Source organism: Mytilus trossulus, chromosome 9 (genome assembly GCF_036588685.1).
Source record: "Mytilus trossulus isolate FHL-02 chromosome 9, PNRI_Mtr1.1.1.hap1, whole genome shotgun sequence".
In the NCBI taxonomy this organism is placed as follows: domain Eukaryota; kingdom Metazoa; phylum Mollusca; class Bivalvia; order Mytilida; family Mytilidae; genus Mytilus; species Mytilus trossulus.
Genome location: NC_086381.1, coordinates 31,934,235 through 31,960,418, shown reverse-complemented (window position 1 = coordinate 31,960,418; position 26,184 = coordinate 31,934,235). Strand labels below are relative to the sequence as shown.

The 26,184-nt window shown below is 31.0% G+C and overlaps 1 protein-coding gene across 1 annotated transcript; it reads right to left on the bottom strand.

Moving 5' to 3' along the window:
• Positions 1 to 2,717: 2,717 nt before the first annotated feature.
• LOC134685568 (ras-related and estrogen-regulated growth inhibitor-like) lies at positions 2,718 to 17,686 on the bottom strand. The gene is made up of 4 exons (XM_063545362.1): positions 17,261 to 17,686; positions 5,844 to 5,900; positions 4,744 to 4,817; positions 2,718 to 3,775 (listed from the first exon to the last, which is right to left on the bottom strand). The coding sequence occupies exons 1-4, from the start codon at positions 17,367 to 17,369 to the stop codon at positions 3,356 to 3,358; spliced, it is 660 nt and encodes a 219-aa protein (XP_063401432.1). The 5' UTR covers positions 17,370 to 17,686; the 3' UTR covers positions 2,718 to 3,355.
• Between the last annotated feature and the right edge of the window lie 8,498 nt (positions 17,687 to 26,184).

Below are 26,184 nucleotides of genomic sequence, written 5' to 3'. Positions count from 1 at the left end.
ATCTATTTATGTTTTTGAAATGATGTTTCCGAAAGAAGGTAATTGCATATAAATTTAGTTTTATCATCTTGCCCTCCACGTTTTATCCTCAAGTTTTATCACAAAAACACATTAAACGAAACAGCAAAGGTATTTAGACTTTCACACCCTTTTCTGATAGTTGCTACACAGAACCCTCATTGTTCAAAACAAGTTGAATAATAACGATATTCTTAGAACCCAATTACAATGACAAAATAAAAACTTTATTTTCAGTCTTATTATTATAAAAAGCTTAATCATCCAAAACGTTCAAAGAAACAAGTATAACACAAATTGAATGACAGATTAAAACCTTTACATTATGAATAGCAAATCAAATACTAGCAGGTGGAGCACACATTTTAGAAACTCGTCTAAGCTTGCAACGTTTAATGTTTCACTATCGAGACTATACCTCTGGTATCTTTCGTCCCTCTTTTAATGAATTCCTGAATTCAGAGATGTGTTAAGTAAAACTTAGAACTGGTATTCATCACAGTACAAAGCTTATCGCCTTTAAAACTGTAGACTTGAAATCTATTTAAAAAAATTAAGTTTTCATATACTATACCCTTTGGTATATGCAAATTTTCTTTTTCTTTTTTCAATATGTGGTTAGTGTACTCAAATCGTGGATTTTGCTTTAAATAACTCATCATAGATACCAGGATTAAAATTTTATATTAACGCCAGACGCGCATTTCGTCTACAAAAGACTCATCAGTGACGCTCGAATAAAAAAAAATGTTAAAAAGGCCAAACAAAGTACGACGTTGAAGAGCATTGAGGACAAAAAAATCCTAAAAGTTTTGCCAAATATAGCTTAGGTTATCTATTCCTGAGGTAGAAAAGCCTTAGTATCTCAAAAATTCTAAGTAATGCTAACAGTTAACTTATAATTGTGAACATATCAATGACAACTTAAGTCAACACAGAAGATTTGACTACTTGGCTGGTGATACCCTCGAGGAAATAAATCTCCACCAGCAGTGGCATCGACCCAGTGGTTGTAAATAGACTCATCATAGAAACTAGGATTGAAATTTTATATTTACGCCAGACGCGCGTTTCGTCTACAAACAAATGACACAACAGTGACGCTCGAATTTAAAAAAGTTTTAAAAAGGCCAAACAAAGTACGACGTTCAAGAGCATTGAGGACAAAAAAATCCTAAAAGTTTTGCCAAATACAGCTAAGTTTATCTATTCCTGAGGTAGAAAGGCCTTAGTATTTCAAACATTCAGAGTTTTGTTAACAGTTAATTTATAATAATGAACAAATCAATGCCAACATGATCCTCTATTGCTTCTGAACATTATTCCCCAGTAGTTTTAAACTACTCTGGACAAGTATCATATAGTTTTCATATTGTAGTTTGTTAATTCATCGCAATGTTTCGGTGTAAACTTCCTTTGGTTATACTCTTCTAATGTTGAATCCCACATCTAGATGTGAAAATTAGTATTAATAAAAAAAATGCAAGGTTTATAAAAAATATGGAAAAAATGCACAATAAAAATGACAGAACTTAAACGTAAGATTATACCGACCAACGCAACGAATGGAAAACAACTGTCATAATACTGACTTGGTACATGTATTTTTCAAAGATGGAGAAGAAATGGTTTTATAGCCAGCTAAAGCTTTCACTTGCATGACAGCCGTTTATATTTCCGTTCTATTGACAAAATTGGTTGAGTAACCAAAACATTCGTGCATAATTGGTTAATGTAACAGTAGTTTGGACCCATCAGCCAAAACAAGTTATCAAAGGTACCAGGATTATAATTTATTACGCCAGACGCGCGTTTTTTGTCTATATAAGACTCATTAGTGACGCTCAGATCTAAAAAGTTATAAAGCCAAACAAATACAAAGTTGAACAGCATTGAAGACCCAAAATTTCAAAAAGTTGTGCCAAATACCGCTCTGGTAATCTATTCCTGGGATAAGAAAATCCTTAGTTTTACGAAAAAAAATAATTCTGCACATGATACTACACAAAGACACAACACATACTACAAACTGACAAACAATCAGAAAAAAAAGGTTTGTTAAAAAAGTTATAGAAATTCTAGTGAAAAAACTATAACAAGAAGAAAATGTATAAATACCATAAAAATTAAACTTAACACAAGGATTTGTTTTTGAACTGACGTTATTTTTAGGGATATAAAAAGAAAGTATTGTTTGAGAGGTGGTAAAATTGCAACAAACAAATCACATGTGAAATAACACCGACATGATTTTAATCATATATTACATTAAATATAAAAGAAGGAAATATATTAGATTGCCAATGAGACCACTTTTAACCAGCGTTGTAAAGCCTCAGTATCCCCCAATCGTCTAGAAACACTAGAATGTTTCTTTCAGTATACTAAATACATGTATGTCATTCTAATAGAGTGAAGTTTTATATAGTGTAGCAATAATGTAATGTTAGTGTGATGTATTGTGCATAATTATAAGCCTGGTGTCATTGATGAGTTTTTTTTATACATATTTATGTAGATCTCCGTGTCTTCGTTTATACGTCCCACTCGTCAATATCAACTTCTGTTCTTGAATCGCTGGACAGAATCTTGTGAAAACTCACATGAATTGCTTTTGCACCTCCTGGTTCTTTACTGTATCCGAATCATACTAGGGATTTATTTATGCATGACTCTTTACCATATTATGTAATTATGCATCTCTGTTTCACTGTTTCCTTTTCTTCCGATTTTTTTTTTTGCATTCCCGTAGCAAATCATGTACCTCCTAATTCCGGAAACCCAATTTGTATCTGCAACTTCTCATAAATCCTTCATCAATTATTTCAGAGGTTATAACCATTTTATACTATAATACAATTCCTATGTTTATCCAACAAATCAGTTTTGGTTTTTCCCTTAGCACATCATGGACTTAGTCATGGCTTTATGTGGATATCAGAGTATATAATTATGATAGCTTTGCTTGCATCACCTCAACTCTTGTTACATTATAACGAAGGGAAGATTATGTCATCGTTGTTTCTTACCAGGTCTAACGAATTATATATGTATCTGAGAATCACTGAGTTCCTGTAGTAAGTCAGAAATCAAATAGTATAACGATGAAATGGTACCTATAACAGTGTATAGAATGCAACAATCAACACATAAAGTTGATGTTGTGTCACTAGACGTCAGTAACTATACTGAAACACAGTTCCTAAAATGTATTTAGAGATATTTTGTACAGTTGCATCAAATGGAATTCTTCATTTAGAGGACATAAATGACAAAGTGCCAATTGAAATTATATTAGTCACTGATGTTTTAAATTGCACATAAGTAAAGTACGTGGTCACGACGGTCCTGTTTTACTCGTCTGTTTATTGAACATTTTTGTAAGAACTTGTTTTACTTGTTGAGCAGAACTTCGACGTCTAGGTTTATTTTCAACCAATTTTCGTCGTTTTATTTCACGATGAAGTTCTTGGAATAGTTCTGGAATTTCACTACCAGCTTCACTTGCTGATGTTTCGAAAAACGCACATGCCATATCAGCCGCGAGCTTTTGTCCTTCGACAGTACTGACTAGTCTTTCGTGGTGGAGATCAGATTTTGAACCGACTAAAACACATTGTACATTAGTCTTTTTTGTTTCATCAATATATTGTTTTATACTTGTTATATCCTCAAAACTTTGACGATCATTTATAGCATAGACTAGAACAAATCCATCTGCCCATCGAACACCACCCTCACGATGTATATTTTCGTCCTACAGAAAAGAAGAAGAAAGTTGCATATTCAAATTAGAAAAAAAACCCACCTTTTATTTGTAGCTATATATACTATCAATTTATAAAGTGATACAGTCTATTCCAAAATTGAAAGGGATTTTTAAGTAAGCTTAACGGACGCTGTGAGTTAATTCTTTATAGAAAACCTTGTTTATATACTCTGTATTTATAGTAATATCACAAAAGCCTATCAACTAACACCCTTTTCATCACATATCTATTCACGTGTGCAGGCATGTACACATCTTTGGCCTTTGTTTTTGCTATGGGCATTTCAGGTGCCAGAAGGTAAACCCAGAAAAAGTGCTTCAAACACATCATATTTATAAGGTGTGTATTTTCATTTTTCTTTTTAAAAGTTCATCTATGGTAAGGACTAATTTAGTATTCAATAATTAGTTCTCATACGTTATTTGGATGATATTCCAAGATCAATACTGTTGTATATATTACAAATGATCATGGACATATTCTTTTCGTCGTTGGATGTCGCACTACCTCGTTTGCAGGTTAAAAAGAGCAGTCAACTGATGTCACATATACAAAAACAGCTTAATGTTCATTGATTGATTGTTGTTTGCTTTACGCCGCATTAGTACAACAAGGCTATATCGCGGCGAAAAAGTATTCGCTTAATTTTACAAAGCACTCGAGTTTCAACAACCATTGTTAATGGTTTTCATGCAACTCGTTGTTTTTCCCAAAAATATTCTGTGTTATGTTTGAGGATTGACACGTTTCTATTTTTTTCGTGAAAAAGACAATGTCCTTGTTCTTATTAAGTACTGGCATCTGCTTTGATATCTTCATTTAATCATGCTGAGATTTTATATTGATCTTGGGGTTGTATATGTATTGGGTTTAATGATGTTTGAGAGGTACTTTCCGTTGAATGAATACATTTTTTAAACTCATTATAAGATAAGGCAATAAAGAGTTGACTTACTTGACCAGCAGTGTCTAAAATCTCCATGACAACGTTTTCGTCATCGACAACACTATGATGTTTGTAAGTACATTCTGAAAAAGAACAGTAAACTTATATATATTCAAACGTCTGTAAATAACTTTCAAACAAGCTATAAAACCAGGTTTAGAAAAAAATCTGTACATGTTTCCTAGTCAGGGGTATGACAGTAGTTGTCCATTTGTTTGGTGTGTTTGAGCTTTTGATTTTGCCATTTGATTAGGGACTTTCAGTTTTGAGTTTTCCTCGGAGTTCAGTATTTTTGTGATTTCACTTTTTTATATTTCCACTTTCGTAATAAGTTTCAAGCATAAGGTGCAAGTTTAGAACTGATTTTAGATTTTAGTACTAAATACGTGCCTTGCTATTATACTGCAGAACCTTTACTGGTATAAAAGCAGCAGACTAATAATGGAACTAGTTCATCGTCCCGAGAACTTATTTTCAAGGTATTTCAAAACCTTGCTGCTATTAAAGAAACAAACAGCGTTTAAACTAATTCGTCGTCACGAGAACTGATTTATAAGAGCCATTCAAGATTTCTCTAAAAATCCTCTCTACGTAGGAGATCTTAAGTTTGAATCGTTTTCTTTGCCATCAATACTTTTATTGCATTGTGTATTAAGTTTTATCAAGATAGAATGCAATATTATGAGTAAAAACATATAATTCAGATAACAAGTACTTAAATACAATTATTCTAAAGAAATTGTTCTGTATATAACAAAGATAACAGTCGATTCCGAAGTTGAAAAGGATTTTTAAGTAAGCTTAACGGACGCTGTGTTAATTCTATATATATAAAACCTTGTTTACTTTGTATTTTTAGTAATATAGCAAAAGCCTATCAACTAACGCCCTTTTTCTTATATAGGTCTTAACGTGGGGTGCAAATATTTGTACATCCTTTGCTTTCATTTTTTTGCTATGAGCGTTACCGGTACGGGAGGGAAACCTAGAAAAGCGCTTCGAACACTACCTTGTAATGATAAGGTGTAATTTCATTTCTTTTTTTAAATTTCTTCTATATATATAGTAAAGGATATTTCGAGTAGTATGATATAATTCAGTTCACATACCTAATGTTGGGTCATATTCCCAGATGAAACGTCTTGTTAAATATCTAACTACCAATGCTGAAAAAATAATAACATACATTTAAAAAAGTAAGTAATTATGCTAATGGGTGGTTAGTACCCGAGGGTATCACCAGCCCAGAAGCCATAACGCAGGAACTGACATGGCAATACAGATTTTGTTATGATTGAAATTTACGGTAATAAAACTTTTGAAATCATTTAAACTTATGTAATACATTTCTCGTGTGCTAAGCTCTGGCCGACCCCTTGTCGGGTTTTGGCTATATATTAGGTCATTTTCAAAAGTGGATACTCTCTTCATCATTTGACTAAGTTTTTTTTTAGATTTTCTAATATTTTGGCCTTTCGTGCAATAAAATTACCGTTTATATTATTATGCAATATCTCTAGTATGACTCAGAATTTAATTTATGACAATTTTACCTAATAAAGATCGGACATTTTCATGCTTCAAGAAACTGAATCATACGCATCAACATCAGTGGCGGATCCAGAGGGGGGGTTCCGGGGGTCCGCACCCCCCCTTTATTTTGGCCGATCAATGCATTTGAATCGGGATAATTTTGCACCCCCCCCTGCACCCCCCCTTTGCCCTGGGCTAGCACCCCCCCTTTCGAAAATTCCTGCATCCGCCACTGAACATAGGTATATTAAAGCAATGTAATACAAAAAAGGTTATATTACTAGTTTACCTCGACATGTGTCAACAAATTATAAGCTAAGAGGTTTAGATTAAAGGATACATAAAGTTCATGTAGAAAAAAGATATTAATACATAATCTAAAAGTAAATAGACGGCACAAGAAATGACGCAGACATGTCAGTGATGGGATTTAGGAGTAGGAAGTTGAGTTGCAAATTACAAACTATCGACCAAGTGTAAATTTTTTATTAAAATGCTATTTTGTTGTAAAATATTATATCAAAATATCTTACAACGTATTTGAGTGTATAAATCTACAATTTAAGAGTGCTCAATAGTGAAGATCATAAGTTATGTTTTTGGTTAGAAAATAACATAATGATATATAAAAGATAATACATGTTCTTAAATTGTTCTGTTCACAAAAGTGTGGTGATGTTCTTATCCTTCTAATTTACTAAATATTCAATAGAAAATAGCATAAATAAAATATGAGATGTAAATAATTCTCGTTCAAATGTTTGTGTTCTGTTGTTCTAACCCATATAATTACAAAATATTCAAATTATGCTATCTGTCTGTAGAACTTCCAAAATATTTGTATTTATTTTTACTAGTAAGATAAAACGTCCTTTGATTATATTGGTTTTGCTTTCAAGTACATGCATTTCAATTTAGTATTTCCGATTGCAAGTTAGATTATAATCGGTACAGATACCTAGTATTTACATTACAAATATCTTTGTCATCTGTGCATTTAACTTTTAAAGTATTACAGGGTGTGCCATACACAAATGTTATGATTATATATAATTGCAGTTGCACACCGCAAATTCTTGAGGAAACTGGGAACACAGTAAAGAGTTCAAACAACTTCTGGTGTGGTTTCGTCTAGAATTTTGATTTTGTGATAGCTATATTGGTCAATGGCTCTAGCAGATGTTTTAGAATAAAGAATTTGTTATAACGTATTCTGAAATGAATAACTCAGCAAAACATTTGTACTTGTCAATACCTCGATATCTAAGTGGCACTCCTACTATGTTATATGATAAGAGGAGATGAAGGTTAACAAGGGTGGTAAAGGGTTATTATAGTGGAACCTTATCGCTGAATTTTATATTCCTCGTTCAACGTGTTTTTACTTTTTTATTTGACTTTCAGTCGTGCAAGGAAGGTGCCTCCTTATTTTAGTTCTGCTTATTTTATTTTACGTGCATAGTGATATTCACATGCTCATATTGCGTGCTCGGTACTTTCGAATAAAATTTAAGGTGGTACCTAACACTACAGGGAGATAACTCTGTAATATCAGCTAAACGTTTTAATTATGTTGCGTTGTGAAGGCAATATAAAGCTTCTCAATGATCAAAATAAGTGTTTGTCAAACTGCTATATAACCAGTGTAATTTTTCTGACAAAACGCTTGGTTCAAATTTTTTGAATTTTTTATATTTTTGTAAAAGGGTCAAAGTAAATACTTTGTCAAAATTTTATGAAAATTAAACGAGCCAAATTAATTTTAGTGCAAGTGTTGGGTACCACCTTAAAAAGATTGTTAGTATACTTTTTAGAAGCTGCAAACAATTTATATCATTAAAGTGTATACCAAATCGGTAATCATGATCAAGTAAAACCAGATAGTTTATATATATCGGAGGATGTGGAATCAGTCACAAAAGGTTCACATCAAATATAAAAAAAGGAGATGTGGTATGATTGCCAATGAGACAACTGTCCTCAAGAGACCAAAATGACACAGACATTAACAACTATAGGTCACCGTATGGCCTTCAAAAATGAGCAAAGCCCATACCGCATAGTCAGCTATAAAAAGCCCCGATATGACAATGTAAAACAAATTAAACGAGAAAACTAAAGTCTTTATTTTTCGTGCAACGTTCATGACAGCAATCGTATCGTGTTCAATGTAAAACTATGTCTTATTTCACGGGTTTTTTTTTTTTACAAAGAAATGAGTTTATTCGTTATTACGGTACTAAAGTTTGTTTTACCGATTTTTTGAAAGAAAGCTCAGTTACCAATACAAATTGAAATTTGATAGCATAATATTAAATATGAACTAAATTTTGGCGAAATATAACTGTGAAACATTATATCCGAATTTAGACCCTCTTCTACCGTTAGATCCACAAAAGGGTCCTAATATCAACGAAAGCGTGACATACATGTAAAAGACAGCAAATATAAATGTAATCTTCTATTAGGAATGTGTACATCGCAAGTTCCATTATTATTTCCGGAATGTAGTAAGCTTACTAAGATACTGAAAGGAATTCGGAAATGTGCATTTAAAATTCAAATTAAGAACATGCATGTGATCTTTATGGGCGTCACATCATCAATAAATGCGTGCAATTATTGTAAACGACGATATAAAAGTCTTTTTTTTCACATAAATTATCTTGTTAAACATGCACTTTGCACTCATGCATATTTAATATTTATTTAAACATTGAAATAACTTATATATCACTTGCATTCATTCGATGATACATGTTTTGAAAAACGTTTTTGCTTTTCTTCTTATATCACATGTCTGATGGTACATGTATATGATAATGCATCATGAAATTAAGACTGAAAATAGCTTAGAAAATAACAATCATAAATATAACAAATTGAAATCTAGAAAATATCGGACTAAATATTGACTAAAATTCAAACTTTACGAAGATACAAATCCGACAACAATTTCAGTATTTAAAGATTAAATTAAAAAAAAATTATTAAGACGTTTGATCATGATACAAACTAGCCTATAAAAAAGAAGTTGTGGTATAATGGCCAATGAGACTACTCTCCATAAGAGACCAAAATGACATAGCATATAAATAAAGAGTGAATCAGATCACGTTGCTAGCTGGAACAGGCAATAATTGAGGTCTCGTTAAAAAATGGAAGCTTCACATTTTGATATACATGTTTTATGCAGATGTTTAATGATGTTGAAATATTAAGATGCAACCAATAAGTATGTTAAGATGTGCAAGTGTTCAATTTAAAATGGTTTATCTCGTAAATTACGTAAATTAATTAAAAACACGATGAATAAAATGAAATTGAGTGAAATCCTAGACCATACAAATTCAAGTACACCTATACTTCGCGTTCATTGTAAGCATATTTTTGTTATTTTATTACAAAATTTAACGCAAATGTTACATGCACTTGAAAGGTGCAAACTTTAATTCATAAGATTAAATACAAATGAACACGTGAATAGAAAAGTGTGGTATTCTATAATTAAGAAATTGGACACTTTTTGTCAAAAAGGAGAAGTTTGTTCTGCAATATTTGCACAATATTTACGAATGAAATTAGTCTTTTCTTTAAAATGACATACTTAAACATCTTAATGATGGGATGGATGGTTCAATTTATATAAAATAACAACACATGCAAAGTTACAGATGGCATTTCTTTGTTCGAAAAAAATATTATTAACTAGGAAAATGAAGGTCATGTTACAACTGGTATTCAAATACAGCTTGCATATTTTTTTATATACCTAAATTCGCTTCCACTTTTGTAGGGTGTACTTTTCATTTCATTATCAACCCAGACCGAAATAACAAAAGTGTAATAAAAATCCCGAAATGAAAACAAGATGCTTTGAGTTATTTGTCACTAATGATGCTTCCGCTCTAAGTATTCGGTTAACAGTAAATTGATATGCGATGGGTATGCAACCATATTCACATTTCAAGAAGCACGTTCCCAGGAACTCACATAAAAACGATGAGTTTGAAATGATATTAGATTTGTATATGTCCTAGTGGAATTTTTTTTGAAAAATTATTTGTTTTACGACAACATATGACTCTATCTTTTTTCTATACTAGAACATAGTAGGGGGACAAAGTATTTAGGTAAATATTGCACCAAATAATCAAGTTTTAATAGACAAAAAAAGTAAACAAAAAAAAAACCCCAAAAAACAAGTTACGGTCGTTGTTCTTGTGGTTCACCGTTGACCACAACAATCAATCACTGTTATCGTAATTGATGACATGGATCTGATAATATAATATTGTAATTATTTTAACGCATGATAACATAAATGTTACTAATCATTTTTGCATCGACGAAAAACAATAACGATAATTCAGCAAGGTTATGGTTCGACAAGGGCATTCCCATTACACTATATAAGTTAGACTTGTCTAACTTAAAAACTATATTGAATATTGTACATTGTTCAAGTAAAGGGGGTTCAACACACTCTTTACCCTTTTTTTACTATAAAAACTATATTGTATATTTTTCAAATGGAAAAAAGAGGTATTGTATACCATGCCGTCTCCAAACTTAAAAAAAACCCTTGGTATACAACTATCTTAATATGTATATTTTCAAGTTAGTGAAAAAGGGGTCAAAACATTCTATACCCTCTTCTTCTGCGTTTTAAAGAACTTCATGTAAATTCTCAATAAAAATTCAAATGTGTCAAAGAGACAACACCCCGACCAAAGAGCACATTCATGTATGTTATTCGAGCGAGGGCGAGTTCATCTGGGAAAATGATACAAAAATGAATTCCTAAAATAAATGATTAGAAAATAGTCAGTCTCATAAAGCTTATTGCCCAATCTAATTAAAATATTGAGAAGTTATAATTGTAAATAATATTAGACTTAATATGATCATATTAGAAATGAAAGAGCTTTTTGTCAACAAATAATTCAATTGCATTTTACACATTTTATATTGTGGAATTTCGTTTTTCTACGTACCTCCTCGTTTTAAAGTACATGTCAGTTTTGTTGTATTTTACAATGGTGTGTGTATTGTTGTATTTTACAATAGTGTGTGAGTAAGATTTATATATCATGCTGGTAATAATATGTACTACCCCTACCTGCTTATTAAACTGAAAATGATTGTTAAGGGATATAATTTAAAAGCACGGTACTTCGCTATGAAGATATGATACACCACCATTTTCCTAAACATATATGAAATATCAGCCACTGGACTTAAGACAAACATTAATCAATCATGATACACTACCGAAAAAATACAAATACTGAATGCAAATAGTACGGTGTTTTTATCACATTAACTATCATAGCTACTGTTTTAAAAATCTATAAATCAAAGGCAACATAAATACACAACAATAGTCCTTACGAATCCATTCAACAGTACTTCACATGCAAATATTTTATTTGTTAGGTAAATTTGACCGATTTACGGCTTTAGTAGAGGTAGTTTTGGTGGAATCTTAAATAAACAATTATCAAAGATGCGTCCTTCAAATGATTTTTTTTAACACAGGCATCTGTCTCTTATCTAACTTTCTCAAAACGAATGTTTTACAATGTCTAACAACTTACAGTCCACAATATCTCTAAATTCCACAAAAAGGAAACAAGTTTGAAGATGCCAAGAACGTTACATATCCCGAACATTTTGTCCGCACTATGCAATGGTTTATTTAATGCAAGGTATGGAGAAAATTGTAAAATTTGTTAGATAACTTGTAATTTGGTACATAAAAGGACATTTTTTACCTTTTTATTCCACTTTCTAGTCAATATTCAATGTACTTTGCATAGGTAGCAACAGAACATGCCGCATTTTGTATCCCCCTTTTTTACAGTTAATTGGATACATGTTTTAAATACATATAAATCAATATATGTTTAATGTTTCTAATTATTTGAAGTTGACAGAAACTATTTATTTTCTCACTTTTATGAAACAACACCCCCCCCCCCCCCCCCAAAAAAAAAAAAAAGAAGCCAACCACAGAAACGCCCAGCCTTATTGTTTCACCCTTTCATTCAATGTGAAACAGCTTTTCAACAAAACTAAGATTTTTTAGTGTCATAACATACAGATATTACTTCTTTGATCGAAAAATACCATTAAATGAGAAATGGCTCCATATATCATTTTTGGTAATATTAAGATTGATTGATTGAAGTTTGCTTAACCTCCAGAAGAAAACATTTCTTGTGTATTTAGTATGATACATTGTTTTTGTAAATTTAAAGAAAAAGAACACCCAGACAAGCGCTTTCCGGAATATACATTTTTATTTTGTTTGAAGTGCAACATCAGTTATGATTCAGTGCAATACCTGAGAGTGTATGTGCTCGAGACAATCGATTTAAAGATCTTCCAACACAATCTTAACAACTGGAAAATGTAATCAAGTTCATAAAAGTACTACAAACATGCTGCTTTCTTTACAAAGTAAATTGGCCTTATGAAAACCTATTTATTTAGTTCCATGTCGATAATTATATTACATAACAAAAAACTGCGGTTCGTGTATTTGCATATAAAAGACATTTAATATGCAAATTGTATTTTTAGACAGCCTGACATGCTGTTGTGGTACTTAGATTACATTCCTTTCAAGTATTTAGTACTTATTCTGAGTAGAGATCTCTATTTAATAGTTGAAAAATAAAAGAGAAATAATTATTCATATAAAAATTTAACTGTAATAGTGTTTGAATAATTTTGGTTAAGGTCGTCTCGATAATTGCACAAAATACGCAAAGAGTTCTTAATATATTCGCTTTAGGTGTATACGTCCTTTTAAATTGCTTCAATAATTTAGTTTTAAAATTGCTGTTGATCTTTACTGCTATAAGTCACTCAATGTATTGATATTTGTTTCCGAACCTCTTTGTATCAACTTCGTACACATAAGTATCATGGATGTTTACAGTAATTAAGCAATATGCAATCAGTTGAAAAAACATTTCAGTGCAGTACTTGATGAATGTGTTCGTAACTTTCATTATAAACTCAATTTTTCATATAACCACTGGGTCTTCCTAGTAGAATCTGATGTTATCCTATATATGATATATATACAAAAGAGGGACGAAAGATACCATGCAAACAAACTCATAAATCAAAAACAAACTGACAACGCCATGGCTAAAAATGAAAAAGACAAACAATAGTACACATGACACAACATAGAAAACTAAAAAAAAACCCAACACGAACCCCACCAAAAACTAGGGGTGATCTCAGGTGCTCCGGAAGGGTAAGCAGATCCTGCTCCACATGTGGCACCCGTTAATTATATACAATATACACAAAGAAGGAAAGATATTCATCGTCTTCAACGTAAATCCATAAAATAAAATTGTATGAGTAACAACTAAAAATAACTGAAATTTAGAGCTCTGTGAAAAAATGTATACCACTGTGAAATTTACATACCTCACTCATAATGATTTTATTTAATTCATACGATCTGTTTTCACATTTTTGAATGTTATCCGATACAATTTAAGTTTAAAAGATTTATTTAAAAAGAAAGGTTATATCGGGGATCAATTTCTGAATAAACTTATTGAATCATAAATTTACACTAAGATAAATTAAAATTCAGCAAAACTTAACTTCCCCCGAAAGCTTTATGATTTGACGATGTCATGATATTTACATATCACTATTTAATTATAAAAGTTCTATTGAACAGTAAAACTATCTTAAAAGTAATGTTATCCACTATCTATGTCAAATGTCAATATATCTTAGTTTCAAATTTACTTTAGAATTAATCAAATTTAATATTATGTACATTAATCACAGCCTTAACGTGCATGTGTAGATGAATTATAGTCCAGACCATATACATATAGATAGTTTTAGAAGTAAGTTATTAAACTATGCTTATCAAACTTTGCTTCAAACGTGTAAGATGCGATTTCTTTAAAGATCGCTGAACTCGTAAAATCAGACGTAAGAAGTTCATTGCTTTATTTAATCACTCTCAAGGAGTTCAACTTTACTTTTTAAATCTTTTTTTCTTAATCTTTATGTTTTGGTGATATATATTAGCCTATTATAAATGTTCCATTTACATCTAAGTAAGTAGTAAGTCGCATTGCAAACATTGTCTCAAAACTGTTTAAAAATATTAAAAAACTGTCATATGATTACTTTCTTTGCTAAACATTTATTCATATTCTGTTGTCGCTGCTCCTCAATAATTATAATAAAGACATCACAGTGTACTTACGAACACCTCGATCAAGTAATCAAAGAGCCATCTTGTTCCTTTTAATAATCTAGATAGTATAAATATACATTGATTTAGAAAGATGTGGTATGAGTGCCAATGAGATAACTCTCCATCCAAGTCACAATTTATAAATTTAAAGTAAACCATTATAGGTCAAGATACAGTCTTTAACACGGAGCATAGGCTTACACCGAACAGCAAGCTACAAAGGACCCCAATAATAACTAATGTAAAACCATTCAAACGAGAGAACCAATGGTCTAATCTATATTAAAAACGAGAAACGAGAAACACTTATGAACCACATAAACCTACGACAACCACTGAACATTTATTTGTTTATTTTACATATTTTAGAATCCCTGTTTTTACGATTGCGGTCTTGCATCCTCATCCTGTTCTTCTATTTATTTTACACTTAAAAAAGAGATAACACTTTTCAGCAGTTTACTAAATCTGTTTGGGGGTTTATTAATTAATTTCCTAATTTGCAAAAATATGAATTATAACTTATCATTTTTAAGCAAGCCTCGAGTAGTCTTACGCGTTACATGACATCTTAATATATTGACGTTACACGTACTATCATGACAAACCCTTTTTGATTTATTTCATATTTAGCTTCATTTTCAAAATTTATAGTCGGCATTCAACATTGAAGGTCACATGCCGATCTGCAGATGTTTCGTACCCATCTTTTTAGTGTAAGGTAGATATTTCGCCGTTGTCGTAAATGTATATCATTTAATTATTTGCCATCGATCGTTATTTAGATTTGAATCCTTTTTTTTTGTCATTGACATTTACCCAACATTTATTATCCACCGTACCTTATATATTCATTGTGGTGTAAATTTATGATCTTTTATGGGGTTCGGAATGGAAAAAACTAAAAAAAACCAAGGTTTAAAATGTTGTTTTGCTGACGATCCAAAAAGTTCAGCTGAGCTCATCACATAAGCATTTAAATGAGAAATCTGGTTTAACAACTATAAGAGACATGAAGGAAACATTTCGTTTCAACATATATCTTGATCTTCATATCTTTTGATATTAAGAATTGACATTTGTCTATCATCTGATCTTTAGAATCACACAGAAAAAAAGACTATTCAATCAGTGCTTACATGAAAAGGCTATCTCTTCTGAAATCAGATTTCGTGTGTTAAGATATGATACAAAGAACATTGCAGCGTTTTGAACATGACGTTGATAGATATATAATTTCTTATATCTCGGCCTCTACGGATCCCACTTTTTAATTTTTTTACCAATTATATATTACATGGAATGTGAATGATATAAGAACAAATGTCTGCGATGCAATAACTTAAAATGCAGAAATACAATGGGTGTGTCCAAAATACAGGTGACCTGCCTGCACTATCACATTTTCCCGTTCGGTGACCACCAGGGTCACATAAGATTATGTACATTGATGTACAAATTATCTTTTACCAAAGCTTAAACCTAACCATAAAACCTAAACTTGATACAAGACGGATGGATGAACAGACCTGAAAACATGTTACCCTTTTACTATCTTATGCGGGGCATAAAAGAATATTTAGCGCTTAGTTGACAGATAAACACAAATAATTTCATGATCATAATACCATTAAATGCATCATTGATTTCATAGGTTTTCCAGACAAATCAATCGTCTGTCATCCATATATTAGCTTTTTATGTCATTAAAATAGTAAATATGAAATCAAAAGGTTTTTTCCACTGTTTAATTTCAGTATGACACATCTTTAAGACTCAAAATCTATTAAAACTATTTAATCTTCTTTGGTCATATTTGTAATATTGTTAAGCTATTCAAAAGTTTTTAATCAGAAAGGTTCTAGCAGTAGGTTACAATTTTTTGAAAGATAAATGTAAATCACAGAGCAAAACGATTTTTTTACCGCATAAAATGCAGATCACCAAGTATTTTTGAACAAGCTTTATTATATACTGCTTGTTGAATTGTTTTACAACCATTTCGGTGTAATTAAGATATAATAGATTGCACATGTTCTCCTTGACTCATTTTTAGAACATGAGAAAATACATTTCTCAAATGATTACCTGTCAATTATGTACTAATGAAGAATAATCAAAAGAAGTGGTCGAGAGAAAAATGACCAAGGATGCGATTATCTTTAGTTTGGTATTTCAGCAATTTATAAATCCAGTTAATTACATCTTTTACTTCTTTTTCTTTTTTAAAATCAATATTGCACTTACTTTGAACTCTGAATATGCAAACAATAATAAATTGCCGCGCAACAACTAAGTTAGTTTCATTGTAAGGTATGACAACACATGAAGCGTTTCCCGATATTTTTTTGTCTGAAAGTTTTCCTAAATTACCCCTTATCTAGGTAAATTAATTTGTCCTGCTAAATCGTTCGACAGTTTTACCGAGTTTCATAAGGAAGTTTATCTTTGCATCTATTTATCCTGCTTAGGCTATATCTTGCTAGACTACACAACGACTTTTAAGTGTGATTATTATAGTTCAGCAGATACTTTTAACTTGTCTTATTATAAGCATTGACACTATTCATCTATTTTTTCCACGATATGCATATCATATGGATAACAGTTAACATTAAAAAAAAATGCAACGATTTTTTTAACAATAATCATGTCTTTTTTAATTTAAGTTGTTTTTTGATAACAAATCTATGTACAAAAAATGTCTCTAAAGTGTATAGATAAAGAAATATGAAATCATACCTGATTTACCAACAGCGCTCCGACCTAATACCATAATCCTACTATCAACCGAAGACTTCCCTTTCCCATTTGAAGTCATTCCTTTTGCCTTGCAATCCTGATTTTTCATCAAAACTTTTTGACTTGTCAATACTATTGATTTAGAATAGTAAACAAGTGTTAAATTTATACACTGAACATGTTCATTATGTTTTTACTATTAATCATATTTATAAATCATTCTTTGTGATATAGTCAGTTAACAGTTCAACATTACTTGTCACTTTAAAAATGTACTTCAGCAGACGACCGTTTTTCTTCAGTTATCACGTGATAAATAAAGAACGAAACACTATCAGTTGAAATGATGGTGTTGATTTTGTAATATACATGTTGTAATTATAAAAGCACGTGGATAAGATACATTGCAATTACAACACACCTTATTGCACCGTAGAACCACAATAATGATAGATTTGCATTGTTATGGGTGACGTAGTGCATTTTAATTATACTGACTTTGTACTGCTTTACTCATACAATATTTAGTCAATTTTACCTGATACTTACAAAATCTTGACATAAACTTAAAAACCGAACATGAAAAAACCAAAGTAATAAACTACTAATGGAAAAGCAAAACATCCTATACATGTATTATATAAATCAAAATAAAAACAAGTGATCAATAACCACAAAATCAATAATGATAGACAAAAGAAGGGACATAAATCTTAAGATGTAGACAGACCTATGGCAAGCCGTTTTGCTATTTATTTCAATTTCAATATATCTCATAAACTTTATAAGATATCTCATAAACTGTATAAGATGTTTCATTAACTTTATTAGGTATCTTATAAAGTTAATAAGATATCTTCCTATGAATATATCATAAACTTTATAAGATATTTCATATGGTTCATAAGATATCTTATACAGTTTATCAGATATCTTATATAATTTTCTTCCTATTAGATATCTCATAAACTATATAAGATATCTTATAAACTATATAAGATATCTTATAAACTATATAAGATATCTTTTAAACAATATGAAATAGCTCATAAACTATATAAGAAATCTTATAAACTATATGAGATATCCTATAAAGTATATGAGATATTTATATAAAATATACCTTTAAGATATCTTATAAACTAAATAAAAATATCTTATAAACTTTATAAAGATATTTTGGTAATATAAAGTATGTAAGGTATATGATAAACTATATAAGATATCTTATAAACAAGAATGTGTCCCAAGTACACGGTAGCCCCACTTGCACTATCATTTTCTATGTTCAGTGGACCGTGAAATTGGGGCAAAAACTCTAATTTGGAATTAAAACAAGAAAGATCATATCATAGGAAACATACGTATTAAGTTTCAAGTTAATCGGACTTCAACTTCATCAAAAACTACATTGACCAAAAGCTTTAACCTGAAGTTGGACGAACGAACGGACGTACGAACGAACGGACCCACTGACCAGAAAACATAATGGCCCTCAACTATCGTAGGTGGGGCATAAAAACAGATTATATGTGATATATTCTTTATAATATGGGATATCTTGAAGTTCGAATAAATAGTAAAATGGCTTGCCATACTGACCACATGAAAAACTTGATTATTAGAGAATGCCTCTTCAATGGATCTATATTGCTGAAATTGAAAAAGTCCCATGCAGTATCAATTCATGCATGATACCATTGTTAGAAACATGAAACAATTCCTCCATGATGAACAGCATAGGTAGTTTCTATAGAATTGCCGAGGCCTTTTGAAAATATTCGAGTATATATATAACCTTAGTTTATCATATACCTTACATACTTTATATTACCAAAATATCTTTATAAAGTTTATAAGATATTTTTATTTAGTTTATAAGATATCTTAAAGGTATATTTTATATAAATATCTCATATACTTTGCACTAAAATTATCAGACAACGGTCACTTTTTAAGGAGTAATTTCCCTTAAATAATGATTTTTTTTTTATTTTACTTTTTTTGTCTATATCTTAAAAATTTTAAGATATGAGGAGAAAATGTTATCACGAAAAATATTCAAAAATACAATATCTACAAAATACATGTGCAGCTTTTCACTGGATGACCTTTTAAGGAGTTCAAGCATCAAATTAAGTTTTTTTACTACATGTGCTTTTTAAAATTGTCAATCGTATACTTTTTTAAAGACTTCTCCACTGAAACTAGTTTAAAAAAGGACAACAGTAGTATACCAGTGTTTAAAAGTCATAAGTCGAAAACATGTGTTTTCCTCTGGTCAGTTAATAAACTTGGCCGCAATTGCTAAAAATAGAACAGAACAGTAAATTGCATAATTGTCTTATATCACTATAATAAAAAAACCTACATTTAACCGAATATATAACAGCAATCTGATAAATAAAATGCTCAATAATCGATGCGATCCGTTTGTTATAATAAGTGTGGTGACAAAGTATGATAAGTCCTTCCCTTGAACTAGATGTTTACGTTAACTTAGCTTTTTTCATTGAACTTAAAAGGAATATTTCTTTCATGATGTCTTTGAATGGAAGATACACAAGATTGTAGACGACTCGACACCGACCGGTTACATGCACCAATATATGCATATAACTTATATACATCGACATCATTCCAGGCTTTTAACCTGCAACGTTGGTGATATTTTTGTTAGGACCCATGCAATTAGATTTCAAATATCAAAAATTTCGAATTTTAGACATATGTTATAGATTTCTTACTAAATGTTAAATAGCAAACATAAAGTTTACTATTTTAGTTGTAATATACTAATATAATATAGTGTAGGTTACTTAATGTACAACTATCATAATAAAACTATAACAATAACACATGCCTCATTAAAAAACTAGCATTGAAATATTAATGACTATACAGAAGATCGTAAAATAGTATGTTTAGCTATTTACACCCATGCCAATATTTTTATCATTAATTTGGTAAGCTCTAATATTTTATTGGCTTGAACTTCGTGTTTAATTGCGAAACTTACACTTAAATAATTAACCTGCATTTTACCGCAGATAAAACAGGAATCGCGAAAATAACGATTTGGTATACATGTACTATTAATACAGCCAGAAATCCAAATTTAATTTTACTCTTATAAAACATTTTACAAGTCGTCACTGGCACTCAAGCTCCAAGGAACGAATGCTGGTATGAACTGCCACAACATCACTTTGCCGTTTACTCTGAGGGCTATAGATATAGTTTTGCGTCTTTGAAAGAAGCGTACACATGTCGCTTATTGCTGTTGTTATGGTCTTTTATTGACGATATATTAAAAAAAAAATTGCATAGTGTTTAACAGCCTACCAAAGGACCGAATTACGTTTTGATTTTATGGGTATTAAAGTTAAAAATGTTTAGAACTATTTCCTAATTAAATTTCAGGTATTTGCTTCGAATGGAAAATAGATGGAAAGTGGCCAAACCTTCCCGTAGGATCAACATCTGAAAACATTATTTTAGATTTATGTAGAATTTTGTTGATAGTCTATGTTATGCGTATCCGGTTAAGTGGGGGTACATACCTGTTGACTTGGGTAGATTGTAATAAAATTATCTTTACTCACCTGACAGCCAGATAATCTCTTTAAATGTAAGTTTATTTAAACTTGCATTTTTAACATTTCACACCTATCAGGAACAAATTATGGACTAATAGTCTTTAGTTTCGAATCGTAGATAAGATAGGATGTAAACACTAAATTGTTTAATTCATTCAAAGTAGTTGTAAACACTTTATAAGAGAATCAATAAAATGCTGTGGAGTTTATTCTGAAATAATTCTGAACTAGAAGGAGAAATTTGTTTTCGAAGTTTTATAAAGTGCAACTGATGTTTCGACTTTTACTTAGTACACGTATTCATTCGTTTCTTGGTGTGGTATTTGTTTGTTTGTTGTTGTTTCTGTTTGTTAATGATTGAACGGAATCAAACCGTCATGAAGATTCGAAAAGATGCAAATATGCTACAATTACTTCTTTAGTAATGCTCTAGTTATCTACTAATGTTTTGACTTTTACTTACACGTACTCATTCGTTTCTTGGTGTGGTATTTGTTCGTTTGTTATTGTTTCTGATTGTTAACGGTTGAACAGGAACGAGCTGTCATGCACATTTCGATAAGATGTAAATATGATATAATTACTTCTTTAGTTATGCTCGAGTTTTGTTCAAAGCTGTGCATGTTCCTATAACAATTTTTCTTCTTCAAACTCTTGCTTTATTGACTTTGTCGTATTGGCCTATATTGTTGACCTACGGTTTCCTAAGGTTGTTAACTTCTATGTCAGTGAACAGTTGTCTTATTGGTAATCATACCACATCTTTTTTTTTAAATACCAAGATCAAAATATTGTGTTCGTTAATATAAATATATACTTAACTATTCCAGTATTTCACAATTTCTTTAAACTTACAGTTAATGTGCCCCCCTCCCCAATCGTGTTTATACAATACAGTATTTTCACCGTATCAATTACTTAGCCTAACTAAGACAATTAGTGCTTCCTTTTTAAAATTTATTAATACCAGACTTCACTATAATTTTTTTTAACAAAGTGATTTTTTTTACATAAAGAGCAGATCACAAGTGTAAATTACAATCTATCAATTACAATGTACCACCCTTTATATAATGATAACAAGATCTAGACATGGCCTATCAGAAATGATTTCAAATGGAATGATTTTTCAATTTTCATCTACATCTGATTTAAATGTACTATGACCATTAAATAAGCTCATCATAGATACCAGGACTAAATTTGTATACACGCCAGACGCGCGTTTGGTCTACAAAAGACTCATCAGTGATGCTCGAATCCAAAAAGTTAAAAAGGCCAAATAAAGAACGAAGTTGAAGAGCATTAAGGACATTAACTGAAATTATATTTAATGTACTACCCATTCCTTTGTGCAACTGATAATGTCGTTAACTCTAAGATTTGATAATGATAGAATTAGGTAAAGCTCTTTGATATGGATCATAATGTTAATTTTAACCGAGGACAAGTTAAATCCAGAGTAAATTTGAATCGGAGATAAACCGAGACATTTTACATAGATATGGAAATAAATTAGTGTGTATGTACGTATCTTTTACTTAATGAAGGCTTTACATCAATTTATGTTTAGATATGGGTTACTCAATGAAGTCTAAGCATATTTACCTTTTTTTAAATTAATGTGGCATACGGTGACCTGGTCACATTTAATACTTAGCTGATATGTTTTATGTAGGGATAACATTTCCAAAACGTCTTGATTTTTGTTTACATACATGTTTGTATAAGTACATGCAATAATTGATGAAATGAAAAACAACACCAATTTTTCAGGTCAGGTGAACTATACCAACCATCTTTTGCAGTCCGTCGCGGTCGTTAAACTTTTCAAATATTTCTGCTCCAAAAATACTGAACCAAATTCAAGCTTAACTTATGATGAATGATCATCAGGTTGTCTAGAATAAGGTTTATGTTTCTTCGCTGGTCACCAAAAATAACCACCATGGTCCAATGTAGAAGATAATAATTGTCGTCTATCTCGAAAACTAGATTGATTGATTGTTGGTTGCTTAACATTCAGGGGCAAATCTTTCATGCATGTTCAGGACGACTCGAAAACTAGAATAAATAGAGCATACCTACAGGGTATTAAATGCGGGGATTTACAAGATTTATCTACTCGTACTTCATCATTGCACTAAAATTATCAGACAACGGTCACTTTTTAAGGAGTAATTTCCCTTAAATAATGATTTTTTTTTTATTTTACTTTTTTTGTCTATATCTTAAAAATTTTAAGATATGAGGAGAAAATGTTATCACGAAAAATATTCAAAAATACAATATCTACAAAATACATGTGCAGCTTTTCACTGGATGACCTTTTAAGGAGTTCAAGCATCAAATTAAGTTTTTTTACTACATGTGCTTTTTAAAATTGTCAATCGTATACTTTTTTAAAGACTTCTCCACTGAAACTAGTTTAAAAAAGGACAACAGTAGTATACCAGTGTTTAAAAGTCATAAGTCGAAAACATGTGTTTTCCTCTGGTCAGTTAATAAACTTGGCCGCAATTGCTAAAAATAGAACAGAACAGTAAATTGCATAATTGTCTTATATCACTATAATAAAAAAACCTACATTTAACCGAATATATAACAGCAATCTGATAAATAAAATGCTCAATAATCATGATTTTATTTCCGTACTATTACTGTAAAAAAAAGCAAATAATATCAAATAATATCAACCATTTTATAAGTCTCCATGCCTAATTTTCTAGAATGCTGATGCAGAATATCACAACACCTCCTTGTAACTAAGATTTACCCTGAAGGCAGTATACTAAATACAAGGAGAACCTTTGAAGGAAGATTAGAGATACCGATAGTCTAGTTTGACTTATCGCGTTCGCCTGTCTTTGTCTTTCAGGTCCGTCATTTTTCTGCGAATTTCTCTATAGAGCCCTACCTTGCAGATATTTATTAAGACATGTACTAAGTCAAGAATATATCAGTTGTTTTCAATCTATTCTGTTAGTTAATTCATAAAGTATAATGTTTGGTTTTGACTATTTTTAAAGACTTCCCCTATTCTAGGCCTTGGCGTTCAGTAATTTTGCTATACTTTTTTCATTCATTGATACTTTATAATGTATTGTCGTACGGAAACTGCCACTGGTATCCCCTTCATATATGTAGCTCGTGCACAACGTAAGGACAATTATTACCAAAATTGTAAGTGTGTAAATGTATACAAAGGACGTGATGTACGTCCTTTCGACATTTGAGGCGCACAGTCTGTAAACAGCCCTTATGCATTGTTTTACAAGCAGATTTCATCTGGAAGAGTCTTTCAATCTTCACTTACTTCCAAATATTACGCCTTCAGTTGCATATCTTGAGTGCTGACAACAATATCGAATATTGCTGAATATTCAATCAACTTATGGATTCTTATTGATGAATCAATCTCCAGTTTTTAATTTAATAAGAAAACAAAAGAGAACATATTACTTAACCGAAATCAAATTTCTTTTAAAAATAAAGGTATTTGTGTGAATTGTCTCCGAGGTACAACTTTGTTTTGGGTCAAGGTTCCCTGGAACCGATCCAATAAAATAAGACTGACGATATATTAAAACAACACACCATACTAGGATCGAATTACGTTTTTATTTTATGGTAATTAAAGCTGAAAATATTTATACTCTTTCCTAATTAACTTTCTGGTATTGGCTTCGAATGGAAAATAGATGGAAAATGGCCAAACCTTTCAACAGGATCAAAATCTGAAAACATTATTTAAATTTATGTATAATTTTGTTGATAGTCTGTTCAACTTTTGATCTTCAGTGCTGTACAATTTTGTATTTTTTCCGTCACTGGTGAGTCTCGTGTGTACTAGACGCTTTTTTGGCGTATTGAATTTTAAACCTGATGCTTTTTGTTATCTATTAATCATGCTTTTCTTTGTCTAATATGTTCTGCTTTTTATTTGTATTGTAGTCCTGTACTATTTTGTTTTCATTTCAATGTTATATTTAACTGTGCCATTAAAGTGCGAGGTTTGGCATGCCTTAAAACCAGGTTCAACCCACCACTTTTATTCCCCTTTAAAAGTGTCCTGTACCAAGTCAGGAAGATGGCCATTGTTATAATATTGTTCGTTTCTGTGTGTGTGTTGCATTTTAATTTTGAGTCGTTTCTGTTTTCTCTTATTTTTGAGATAAGACGTGGCACGGTACTTGTCTATCCCATATTCATGTATTTGGTTTTGATGTTATATTTGTTATTCTCGTGGTGTATTGTCTGTTGCTTGGTCCGTTTCTGTGTGCTGTTGCGTTTCGGTGTTGTGTCGTTGTTCTCCTCTTATATTTAATGCGTTTCCCTCGGTTTTGGTTTGTTGCCCCGATTTTGTTTTTTGTCCATGGATTTATGAGTTTTGAACAGCGGTATACTACTGTTGCCTTTATTTATGTGTGTGTTGCATTGCCGTTTTTTGTTGTTGTAACACTTCAGTTTTTCTGATGTTTCGTTGTTTTCCTCTGATAGTTGATGTGGTTAACTCAGTTTTAGTTTGTAACTTGGATTTGTTTTCTCTCAAACGATTTATGACGTTCGAACAGCGGTAAACCACTGCGTTTCCGATAAAGTGGGAGTACATACCTGTTTACTTGGGTATATTTTAATAAAGTTATCTATACCCACCTGACAGCCAGATTATTTCATTAGATGAAAGTTTATTTAACATTTCACACCTATCAGGTACAAATAATGGACTAGTAGTTTTTAGTTGCGAATCGCACATAAGATGTAAACAGTAAATAGTTTAATTCATTCATAGTAGTTGAAAACACTTTCGGAGAGACATCAACAAAATGCTGTGTAGTTTATTCTGAAATAGTTATGTACTAGCAGGTGACATTTGTTCAGTCGAAGAATTGTAAAGTGCAATTGATGTTTTGACTTTTACTTCCACGTAATCATTCGTTTCTTGGTGTGGTATTTGTTTGTTTGTTTTTGTTTCTGCTTGTTAACGATTGAACAGGAACAAACTGTCATGCAGATATCAAAAAGATGTAAACATTGCTATTACTGCTTTAGTAATGCTCGAGTTATGTTATAAGCTGTAATTGTTCCTATCACAAATATTAACCTTAAAATTATTTTTTAAACTTTTTCTTTATTGACTTTGTCTTATTGGCCTATATTGTTGACCTACGGTGACCTAAGGTTGTTAACTATAATGTCAGTGGACAGTTGTCTTATTTGTTATCATACGATATCTTTTTTTTAAATACCAAGATGACTAAAAAAGCGCATCAAAAGTCTGAATTACCACCTATCAGTTACAATGTACCACCCTTTAAATAATAA

Excerpts from the sequence above, each read along its gene's own strand:
- LOC134685568 (XM_063545362.1), bottom strand. The coding sequence starts at position 17,369 with ATGAAAAATCAGGATTGCAAGGCAAAAGGAATGACTTCAAATGGGAAA. Across the intron at positions 5,901-17,260 it reads GAGCGCTGTTGGTAAATCAG|CATTGGTAGTTAGATATTTA; the intron begins GTATGATTTCAT and ends TTATTTTTTCAG. Across the intron at positions 3,776-4,743 it reads TTTTAGACACTGCTGGTCAA|GACGAAAATATACATCGTGA; the intron begins GTAAGTCAACTC and ends TCTTTTCTGTAG.